This window comes from Podarcis filfolensis (genome assembly GCF_964270895.1).
Source record: "Podarcis filfolensis genome assembly, chromosome: 12".
Lineage (NCBI taxonomy): Eukaryota > Metazoa > Chordata > Lepidosauria > Squamata > Lacertidae > Podarcis > Podarcis filfolensis.
In genome coordinates, this window is record NC_139614.1 from 15058754 (window position 1) to 15070807 (window position 12054).

The 12054-nt window shown below is 41.0% G+C and overlaps 2 protein-coding genes and 1 long non-coding RNA gene across 7 annotated transcripts in view; 1 reads left to right on the forward strand and 2 right to left on the reverse strand.

Moving 5' to 3' along the window:
* Positions 1–3182, forward strand: part of OSBPL10 (oxysterol binding protein like 10) — a 76046-nt gene extending 72864 nt beyond the window's left edge. For all 5 annotated transcript variants that reach the window (XR_014540116.1, XM_083577902.1, XM_083577903.1 and 2 more), the window contains 2 exons: positions 1169–1322; positions 3073–3182. Coding sequence is in view for 4 of the 5 variants with exons in the window: in XM_083577902.1 (XP_083434028.1) it covers positions 1169–1322; positions 3073–3117 (199 nt within the window). In the remaining variant the exon portion in view is untranslated. The remainder of the gene's footprint in view (positions 1–1168; positions 1323–3072) is intronic.
* The window catches only part of LOC310745652, a 74250-nt gene that overhangs the window by 8347 nt on the left and 53849 nt on the right, over positions 1–12054 (reverse strand). The window lies entirely within an intron of this gene.
* The window catches only part of STT3B (STT3 oligosaccharyltransferase complex catalytic subunit B), a 43718-nt gene continuing 41066 nt past the window's right edge, over positions 9403–12054 (reverse strand). Inside the window, exon 16 of the mRNA XM_083577899.1 lies at positions 9403–10960. Coding sequence (XP_083434025.1) covers positions 10880–10960 — 81 coding nt within the window. The 3' untranslated portion in view covers positions 9403–10879. The remainder of the gene's footprint in view (positions 10961–12054) is intronic.

Below are 12054 nucleotides of genomic sequence, written 5' to 3' on the forward strand. Positions count from 1 at the left end.
AAGTATGGCTCCCCTTTATCACATGCACGGCCTAACAAGACAACGACAAGAACCCACTGTCAGCATATGAATCAATCTGGCTTTCTTGACTCAACAAGCCCCTCCCCCCCACAAATGTAAACAAACCCAAACTGCAGCCAACCACAGACAACTGACCACATCCTGCGCCCCCAAACCCTCTCATGACCAAGGAAATGTAACAGGTGAATAGAAAGAGAACCTATTCGGTTGACACTGACACAAAACCCCACACGTACACTATAAAAAGGAATATAGGTTTCACCACCCCCCCTCTCCCCCGTCCTCTTCCCTGACTCAACACTAATGTCTCATAACAAATTTAACTGATCTGTAAGAAAGACTGTACCACCCGAAAAAGAGACAAGGCATGTACTTTTGTAAACCAAGAAAATATTTAATAAAAATTATTAAAGTAAAAACAAGAAGAAGAAGAGGAGGAGTTTGGATTTGATACCCCGCTTTATCACTACCCGAAGGAGTCTCAGAGTGGCTAACATTCTCCTTTCCCTTCCTCCCCCACAACAAACACTCTGTGAGGTGAGTGGGGCTGAGAGACTTCAAAGAAGTGGGACTATCCCAGGGTCACCCACCAGCTGCATGTGGAGGAGCAGAGACGCGAACCCGGTTCACCAGATTACGAGTCTACCGCTCTTAAGCACTACACCACACTGGCTCTCTAGAATCTTCACACTGGTGACAGGGTTTTCAGGACCCTCTGGAGAACCGCAGATGACCCAACCACGCTCCCCAGTCAGTGTGGACCCACGGCTCAGGGCAGGCGCGGCATCTGACGCGGTTCCCTCAGAGAAGCGGTGAGCAGCCCCCTTCTCCCATCCCGCGCCACTGGCCTTCGGGTCTCTGCCGGGAGAGGGGCGGCGAGGTGAGCGAGCGGCTGGCGGCGGGCTGTGATCCCGGCTCCAGGACCTGACTAAACCCTCGAGCGGCCCCTGTGCTCCCGTGGCCGCGGCAGCGTTTCCCAGGGACTCGCTGTGTGAAGATTCTAGAGTTGCATGCTGTTCCCTCCTGCTAGGCTTCGATTGTTTTCCACCTGTTGGCTAGGAGGTTCCTTTCCATTCCAAAAAGCAGACTGGCAATTTTCTTCATTCTCTCCAATTCCCTTTATGTCCTGCTCTGATCTGCTCGACAGGCATCTTTGGCAACACGTTACGAACGCCCTGAGAGAAGGCAACATCAGCGCAGCAACAGACCACAAACAGCTTCTTGAGGAGAGGCAGCGAGTAGAGGAGCGGCAGCGAGCAATTAGCAATACGGTCTGGAAACCAAAATATTTCATCAAAGAGGTAACGAGACTGGCAGGCAGCTATTTATTTTTCCTTTTACCATGGCAACGCATTAAACAACTGTGTTCAGACATCATGCTCAACTAGGGTTAGCAAGACGAGAATGAGCCTTGCATCCTCCTGTGTGCTCATGCGTCTCCTTCCCCTCCTTTCTCTTGTCCTCTCCTCAAGGAGGACTTCATGCCTTTTGTTGACCACAGATTGCTGTGTTGCCTGTACCTGGAACTGTGATTATCATTAACTTTGCCTAGTTTAAGCAAACCCACTTCAGAAACCATGGTTTGAAACCATGGCTTGCTGGACCTAACCATGGTTAACATTAAGCGCATATGATATTTACTAAAATAGGGAGTAACTGCTTCTGAATTCCATCAAATCTCTGGCCCCGTGTGGAAGGAGAGGAGGAGAGCATTCAAGCCCTGGAGGCAGTTAGCTTCCTTCACTAAAGGAAGATACCCTTCACTAAATGAAGATATCCTTCAGCGTGATATCTGAACACGGCCAGCATTGTTAGGATCACGAGGACCTTTGATTTTTAAGATTTGTCTTAGCCATAGAACATGCCTTGTTGGAAAGTGCTCTGATGTTGACTCACGCAATATAGATAAAGATGGAGGAAAGACAAATGCTCCATTTAGCAACACTGGAGCAAATTTTGACAAACTATTTTTGGATGCCATTTAATGTTACTTTTCAGGCTATTCTGCTTAATCTTAGTAACCATTAATGCTTATTAAATGCAGGAAGCCGGGAGATGAATAGAATGGGTGAGATGGAACCTATTAGATGCCTTTTACCACAATAAATATTTTATTCTGTTATTTATAGGGAGACTTTTATGGAGTTCTGCACAACTCTATGAAATGTCACGAGCCACTACAAGCTTAAAGCAGTAAGCTCAGGGCCAAATGCGTGCATCTTTCTGTCTCTTTTTCCTTTTCCTTTCATTGATTTCCCCCTCAGTTTGATATTTTTCTGTGGTTTGTGGAAGAGCTAATATCTAGAAACAGGGTTACTGTTGTCCCTCAATAAGAAGACGGTTTTATTGCAAACCATTTTTCTGGAAGCCAAACAGATTGTCTATTATCTTTTCGTTCAGACAGAACGTTTAGGGCGGGGGTAGGAATCTGTGCCCCTGCAGATGTTTTTGAACTCCAGTCCCCAGCCAGCCTGCTCAGGGATGTAGGGAGTTTTTTAACCCAACACCTGAAGGTCTACTTTCCTCCATCCCTGGTTTAAAGTAAGGTTAATAAATGAGTAGCTTTGGCCAGGAGGTGCAATTAGCCTTGCAGACAGAAAACAAGAGGAGCCGAGATAACATTCTCTGGTGAATATATTCCCTGTTAGAGACACCCCAGTAGGAAAATTGCCCTGCCACTGAGATAAAACAAGGCAGACTGCTGCATTAAGCAGCAGTTACAAGTTTGTAAGTGCACCTTATCCACGGGGGAATATTTCTTTAAATCTTTCTCTGTTGTAGATCCAGCTTCACAGAGGCAAGCTCTCTTAGTCTGAGAAGTGGCTTTTCTTCCTCAGGAGTGGAGCTATATTGCAGAGAGGCTATCAAAGGAAATGTTTTCTGTGTGGATGGCACTTTTATTGCCAGATTAATTGTGACTTTGGGATCACGACTCAGTACATGCAAGCTTTGCAGAAGTTATGCTGGACTTTGCAGAGTATTTAACTTTTTGAAAATTTGTTGTACGGCACTAAAGTGAGACTGACTTGCAATTTCTGTGATTCTTTACAGGGTGAAGGGTGGATATACTTTGATCCCCTCTGGAAGACTCATTGATAATCAACTCACCTGGACTCGAAAGGAGCCCATTTTCTAAGGCATTAAAAGATGCACTTTTTAAATTTCAGGTGTGATCTTAGTCTTGCTATAAAAGCTGCATACTGTGAATTATGCAGCTCAAAACAGCTAAAAGCTCAAGTTTATTGAAGAACCATTTCCTGTTCATATTAGATATATGCACTTACAGTGTATTGATATATAGACGTCTATTATAGAACCCCCCCCCCAAATACACGGACGATGGTTAAAACTCAGTTCTTTTGCACTCAAGTCACAACGTCCATCACACTGCTTGCAGGATCAGCCTTCGTATTGGTAATTGACACTTTTAGTATTATTATTATTAGCTGAGATTTTCAATTTTTCACATTGCCAAAAAGAAAAGAAGAATAAAAAAGGTTTTGCACTTAAGGCCACTTGACACTGACAGCAGTTTCACGGTCAAGCCTGTGGCTTAAACAACTCACTTTGTCTGACACAAGAAAATTTCCTTTGTGCATCCATACAATAGAATGCTTCTGTCTTGGTGATTCACTCTCAAGCACTCACTTCTCGACATCTTGTAGGAAGACAGGAATACCTAAGCAGCCTTGTTCATCTGTTGCCCTCATCTTTTCAACTGTATGCTATGCGTGCCCGTTGTCATTCTTTTGAAGACCCAGATCTCCTTGGTGAGTCCCTTGCCAGCTGATGCAGCAGAGACTTCTGTTATACCATGCTTTATAGAGCAGGCTTCCTCTACCACTGCCCTCCACATGTTTCTGGCCTACAACTCCCATGACCCCTAGCTAGCAGGACCAGTGGTCAGGGATGATGGGAATCGTAGTCTCAAAACATCTGGAGGGCCAAGGTTGAGGAAGCCTGCTTTAGAGACTATTCATTGTTCCTTCAAGTTGTAAGCAGATTCGCCTTGTTTCTGTATACCATTCTTTTGCGATACTAATTGCTTAGATACTTGTCCATATAGGGGGAGCGTATGTGTAGCCCCTGAAGAAAATATCAGCTCTACAATAGAGATTTAATTTAGATGCTGAGACTATACTACTTGGCATAAGTTAAGGGCTTTAGAATGGGGGGGGGGGAATCCCACACCATAGTTTTTGTAGTGTAAGAGAGATGCCCTAAAGTGTTAAGTGACGCCAGAGGTTGTCAGAGTACTATCTTGTCTACTATTAAGATTTTTGGCTTTTTTGTAGGAAATTTATGGTTGAAACTGGTTGGTCGGAATACTGTTTATCAGCTGCTGAGAAGGTAGAAGAGGAGAGTAAAAACCCAACCCACCCCCCTGCCCCATATTTCTCATTATTGGTTGATGGCATTTGGAATAACCCAAGAAGCACTGGGCAGTAGAATTGTCTGCACATCAGCCCTTTGGACACAGGTTACAGATGCTTGACTAAGCATAGCCATGTTGAGGTGATAGGGGTGCATATGTATCCCTCTGAATGGTTCAATAGGTAATTGCTCTGTTAGAGCCAGCAGCCATTCTCTCTTTTCCCCTTTTTTGTACATACATTTGAACCATTCATAGATGCGATCGGGATGCATGAAGAAAACCTGATGGGAAGGAATTGCAAAATCCATTTCAGAGTAGGGAAAGGGTCGTGTGAGTTTACCGTGAGATCGTTAGAGGAAGGAATTCTAGTTGTGCTTCAGTTGTAGCTGCACAATTGCTCATATATCCTAATGGTTAAATAGGCTTGATTTAAAATAATGGATCAGTGTAGAAGGTTCTCTGCGTAGCCCATGAAATCATCTTTACAGTCCCCCTAAATCATTCTACGTATTAGTTAGGAATGCTGATTTTTTCTTTGTATTATTTTTGTGCCTTGTCTGCTCTGATTCACTACTCACAGATTGTATATTAAAAAAAGGAAAGATACATTAGTTAGCTTTTTAATAACTTTCTCAGCAGAAATGTAAGGTGGCAGTCCAAACTATACACATATATCTATATATAAAGGAATGTATTACAACTTTGCATTATCCTTGCTTTTAGCTCTTGCCTTTGAAGAGCATCAAACATTTTACCTGAATACCTATGAATCAAGCTCTACCTTTGTCCCTATTTGTTGTACACTTGTATCAGCATATGAAAGCCATTGTATTTATAAAAGCAAATTTTTCTTAAACGTGTTTAAACCATATTTTAAAGGGGGGAAATGTACATCCTCAGTGTAATACAAATCTTGTTTTAAAAGGAAAGTTTTATAGATACTGATTTTCTGTTTTCAAATTCTAAGTCTGAGTGGTCTCTAGTTGCAGCAGAACCTGATTTGCACTGCTTGTATAAACTCTTGTTTTAAAGAGGTTAGCCTGTTAAGTCTCTGGTAAACCACAAGTAGTAAACAAATGCTCTCAGTGTCACCTGAAATCCGAAAGTATCACCTCTCAGTATTTTGCTCATTCGCCAAAGAAATTGTTACATCCTCAGATTACATTATTAATGTTAATTTGAATGTCTAGGTTGTATTTTCCTTTTCTGATTTGAAAATGGTTACCAGTACTGCAGGATAAAGCTACATTTGAATGAACACTTTACAACTCCTGGTGTGTTAAAGAGTCTTTTCTACTTAGCACCGCATGGTTTTAAAAAACACCGTTTAACGTTCTAGTAAATACCTTTCTTTCCTCATGTCGGTTAAACACCTGCTTCCTCTACTGAAATCAGCCAGAATTTTATTTTCCAGCACTAAGAGGTGCAGGCTCATATTTGGATAAAGTTATTCAACAAGAGATTCCAAACAGGAAGCCAGGTGGACTTTCCCCTTGCGTTCCAACTTTATGTACCGCTCCTTGTATTTCACAATTATGACAGATTATTTTGGAATATGAAGAAGCAACATGCCTTATTTGTAAGTTATTTCATGTTTGTCTTGCACCTGCAACTGAAGGATTCTTTTCAGTGTAGATGCTGTACACTTTGAATGGTAATGTAAATTTTGATGTTCTTGCAGTTAACCTTTGTGCACAGCTGTAGGACCTATGCAAATTTTTTCTTAAACACAACTGTTCGTAAACGAATTTATACTTATTTGTTTAAGATCCAATTCTCTGGCAGTCACTTCTGATTAGCCTTCCTTTCATAATTTTGTGAACTGAGCTCACAAACGAAAACACTCAATAAATTTTATTTGAATTTATTGATTCTGATGCGCTGTCTGTTCAGCTCGTACATAACCGTGTGGTTTGGAAACCAGTGTCCACAATGGAGCCAGCATGTAGCTAGTATTAATTGCTAAAACATCCACTCACTCCTGCAGGCATTGCATTAACAAGATTTGGGAGACTTGTGTATAATGAACAGGCAAGTTGTGCTTTTCTTAGAAGTTAAACATTGGTCATGGGTCAAGACCAGACCCAAGATGGGTCCTGCCAGCAGCATTTACCACTATATGAACGAGGCTAAAGGTGGATCTGAGCTCTGAAAAGATGGACCTTGCCGTTCAGTTCTGATTCAGTTTGTGAACAATGTTGCAGGACTGTTCACCTTGGATAACAAGGTAAGGAAGCAAGTAAGACTGGACATACTTGGTTTCTCACTTTTCCAGTCTAAAGGGCATTTTGGTTAACTTCACATAAGCATAATTGGGATTTCTTCTTGGAGCTCAGTGTCAGTCTCACGAATGCATTTGTTAAAACCAGAATTGCTACTTGCCTCGAAAGAGATGGAAAATGCTCTCCACTGGCATCGTATTTTCCTCCATTTCCTTGCTGGTCTCTTCATTGATTGTATTACTGGGTGCTTTTTGTTGTTGCTGTGGCCTGCCAGGACCTTAAGGTGAGCAAATCAAAGCTGAGTAGCAGGAAGATGTGGCTACCGGACTTCCTATTTTGCAGCGAACCCAGCAAGCTGCCCTCTCGGGCGCTCTGGTGCCCAGGTGGGGTCCCAGCCAGAGATTAATGGAGGTGGGGTTAGGGGCATGTCTCCCCTGAACTTTCAAGGGTATTGAAAGGGCACTATGTGCGGTCGTCCGTTAATGCCTTTTTTCTGCCTGTGAGCGGGGGGTGGAAATCCTTGTCTCCTAGATGAAAAGGCGAGGTGGAAAGTTTTGGAAAGAATGAAAGACGCTAATTTCTGCTTTGTTTGAGCAGTGGAAGGGAGGGGAGGCAATATTTTATGTCATGTTGTTTTTTTTTGGGATCAGCGTTATCTACCTTTCCCATAAGCAATGAAATGTAAAGTTTTGGGGAAGAGAGGACTTTAAAGATGCCTCTTTACGATGGATTTATTTTAGAACTAAGGACTTTGCCTGAAAGAGGATGGAGAGTAACAGCCTTGAGGGATTTTGAACCACCCCTTGGAACTTTGTATTGTGAAATAAAAATAGAAAAATATTGTTAATAACTGGATTGACTGTCCGTTAAGCACTCGGAAGAGAATAAACTGTGGAGTTGGATATAATGGAACTGAGGACCGGCAGGATGGACTGCAGAAAAATTTATTAGTTTAGGGGGCAGGATGGAGAGGAAATACGGATTTTGTTGCAATTAAATCAGCCTACCCCCTTCAAGCTTGAAGTTGGAAATAAGAAGAGTGAAAGGGACAGTATCGACCACAGTGTATACCATATTGAAGGCTTCTGAGACTTTCAGACAGAGAATAAGAAAGAGGGATTGTTTATCGAGCTGGCTGTATGTAAAATTGAGGATTAAATATGGCGAAATGTGAGTGGTGGGTGACAATGGGAGATTGGCAGTGTGTGGGGGATGTATATTATATATTTATAAAAAAATAATAATCTAGGGGTTTCATTTTCACCCTCTGCATGCAGCACTAGTGAAGCCGAGTTGTTTATTATTGGGGCCAGATGCCAGACAGCAATGTTCAAGGCCATGTTAGGGAAGAATGTGTGCATGTTTATCTGTTTTTCTCAGGCAAAGTGTTACTCCAGAGGTATAGGAAGGAAATATTTCAAAATTGATGGCTATTATAGAGGAAAGAGGATTTACTTGGCTGTTTTGAGGACAGGTTATAACAATATATAAAAGCCACAGCAGAAACTGGCAATTGAACAGGAAAGGAAGGCACTCTGCATATTCTTAAGGAGGGCTTGCAGTAAAGTTTTTCAGTGTGGCAGGTTTGTGTTCAGGGTACTTAACCGGTGACATCCTTTGTCAGGATATTCATTTGACCCTGCCCCAATGCTCAGTGTTCCATGATCATTGATTGTGCAGAGGAATCTTCACCAGGCTGTTTATGAGACCTTGAGGCTCCCTCCCTGCTTGTGGATGGAGGATGATGTTGTGACTACATAAGGGTTGACGGGAGAGTGAGTTCAGTAACAGTCTGGATGGTTTTTGTACATGTTGCTGCTTGTTGCAAACATGGCTAGGAGGCCCAGAAATGCTTCTCAAAAGTGCTGTTTCCGGTCAAGATTTGAGCCTTCCGTGCGAGAGCATTTTGTGTCTCCTGCTTTTCTTGATCAGAGTTTAGCTCAAATGCAGTAGGTGCAGCAACACAACTGCACAAAGGATATGGAGGCCTTTAAGATCCTAGATGGATTCCATGACCTGAGAGGTAAGAGCAGCACTATCAAAAAATGGAGAGTATGAAAGCTGTTGTTTTGCAGCTGTATCCTGCAAAAACAACCACCCTTAAGACCACTATAGAAAAATGAATTGTTCCAAGTAACAACAGTCTGAATTTTAGGACAGATCTGCACTTGGTATCAAGGTTGGATTGGAGTCTTGTACTAAAGAAGTAACCAATTTCCCACTAGAACTGAAACTCAGAATTAAATGTGGTACTGGGTACAAGAACCCATAAGGAAGTCAGTGTAAACCAGAAGTATCAGTCCAAATTTAACGTACCATAAATATGAGATGTACTAGATCAGTGTTAAGGATTAAGCCTGCAAGCAAAGCTTAATTATTTCTTGCAAATGGCTTAAACAGCTCTTTTCCAAACCCAGCTTAAGTTATATTGTGGAACACAAAGGGTTGTCTCCAATAGCGGCCCTCTGCTGACAGAAAGCTCTTTGACTGGTACATGATTTTGAGGCACCTGCAGGCCTTCCACCAGAGCTATTTTTTGGGGTGGGGTGGGGATGGGGTTACAGAAGAGAGTGGGAATAGCTGAAGATTGCCTTGATCCACGTTGCATACTAGAAAGCGTTGCTGATCCTTCTGTCAGCAGAAAGACAGCAATTGGATGCAACACTATTCCCTCAGTGACTGGGCAAAGGATAGATCATCGCAAGAGAATTTGTAAGCAAGTCCATAAGCAGAATTGGCAAAGCTTAATGTAAGATAATAAAAAAAGGAACAGCAGCCAACCACTTAACACAAAACTTGATTTAACTTTATTTTTCCCTATAGTCAACAACGGGTCTGCATTGAGCTTGAAAGCAACAAAGTAATATAATCTCAATGACAAAGGGTCAGAAATCCAGATTGTTATTTTGTGAAAATGTTGCCACTGCATTATTGATTTAATAACCTCTTTACTCAAAAATGAATTTACAAATAAAAATTATACATCTGAGAAGAAAAGTCAGCAGTAACATTCTCACTGAGCAATAGATAATTTTTTGTTTGTTTGGAAGGTACATACTATTCTGCTTTACACCAATACATCTGGTATAAGCTGTTTACTATATTGAAATTATGTCCTGTGGCTGTCAGGTGAGCCATACCCCCAAACACATTTAACTTTATTAAAATAACTAAAGGATGTTCAAGTCTGTAAGGTTTCCTATAGTTGGAAAGTGAACGTGTTCAGTCTCCATAATTTAGTGCACTTGATAATTGTCTTTTTAATAAAATAGAAAAGACAAAGCACATAGTCAAGCAAAAAGTTTCCCATCAACTGAAGCACTAAATAAAAATATGGAGAAAAGCCAGTCATTTCCACAACCCCGTGAAAATGGAGGCAGGTTTATAAACCATCTGCCTTTCAGTAGCCACAGAAAGACTTTGGATACTTGTCAAAAAACATCTCCTAACAGGCCAAATTATGGTTTAATGAAAATATGAAGCTAAAGAAGCAAAATCTGAGAACACCAGGTGCTAGGGTGCTCAGTAGCATTCATTACTGTCGTGTCTGATTTAAGATACAAATTTAGCCCTTGTATCTACCTACAAGATTTGCCCTATATAGTCCAAGAATACACCTGCATATGGGCAGCAAGACCACCTCTTCTCAAAACAAGTTGCATAATCCAATTATATAATCTGTCCGGTGATTAGTGAAACTGCAGCTTGGTTTACAGTCCAGCACACAACATACAGCAAGAGGAGAGTACATTTCATGAAGTCTTGTAAAATAAATACCTTTAAAGGAGTCCTAGTAGCTGAATATAAAAATATCCACACTCCTGAAAGTGTCAGACCAAGGCTAGTCAATTCGTACATTTCACCATTCCAGTAAGATATTGCTGTTCAGCTCAACTACTTTAAAAAAGAAACTGACAAGTATGCATGTGCCAAGGACCGAATTAAAGGGCTCTTTGGTGCAATCAGTCCAAATTCAATCGATTGGAAGGATAATATGTACCAGTAAAATTAAAAAAATCAAAAAAATCTGCTGCTAGACCTGGACAGCAGCTCAGTCTTGCTCCACAATACATATCTAAAACAGCTGTTCTCAATAAGCCAAAAATTTTAAAGTCAGACATTGCCTGAAAGTTTTGTACAATAATCTGGACCAATGATGGTTCTGTACCCTCATGTTGCTGTGAAACATGACTTGAGCTAAAGGCAAAGACTGGTTATCTCAAGGACAACTGCTTCAATATTAGCAATCAGTACAGTGTATTTAAACTGTCTTCCTGTTGGGTCTCTTGCCTTTCTTTAAAATTAGTTTATTCTTAATGTAGCCACGCTTCCTTTTGGCAGTCTAAAAAGAAAAACAGAATAGTGTATTAGTTTCTTACAATGCTCTAGTGACTACATCAAGTTCTGCATTGCTCTAGAATATTTAAATATTACATTTGGGGTCAGGGCTAGGAAACTGGCAGGCCTAAGAATCTGAAATTTTTGATAGCCCCCCCCATGCATGTTTTCTCAGAGACAAGTCCCACTGTACTCAGTGAAACCTACCCCCTAGTAAGTGTGTTTAAGATTATTGCCTAAATCAGGTAAAACTTAGTTGTAAATGATTTGCAGTAAATTTTCATAATAGCTCTTCTCCATATTTTTGACATTTTACTGGTGTCACAATAACCTTTAACACTCAAAACCTTTTCAAAAACTGAACTTTAATCTTTTAAAGAAACTGGGCTGTTATCTTGTGAACTTGCCCTAAGATAGGGCAGTATCTAAATTTAATAAATAACAAATAACAATCTGGCTTCATAAATTTATTTTCTATGTACATTTAGTCAACAACCCTTAACGTAGGTTTCTGTTTAGTACTTTGTGTTAAGCGTATTTTTAAAATAAAAGGTAGACAAACACAGCATCCATTTTTTCCTTCTACAACTGTGCCTCCCAGAAATATTTTAAGCAATTTTAACCTTGGGTTGGATTCTACAAAATAGTTGAGCTAGTGGGAGCCATCACAGTGACGTGATAATTATATGTTAAAGCAAGGTTTGCTTGCCACATGGCAGGCAAGACAGGTAACAGACTTTTCCTGAGGTCTGATATACTGACAAAAATATGGCTGTCATTTCCTTTATCACCGGGACACAACTATTCTGTCACTACATCAAAAAGTTCGACTATAAGGCCATTATATGCAGGGTACAGTACAATTTAGATCCTTAATTCTAAAAGCAACTTTACCTTACACTCTCAAAGGGAAGGGGAAATTTTGAACTGACCTTTTTCCTGGAAGCAAAAACTAATATAAAGACTTGCAGTTGCATACCGCTGTCGCTTATTTTAAGCCCTACATCCTTGACTCATCCACACTCGTATCTCCAAAACTAGAAAGGTGATTTGCTCATCTTAAGACTTCCAAAAATGAGGACAAGAGTTTTTGCTGCA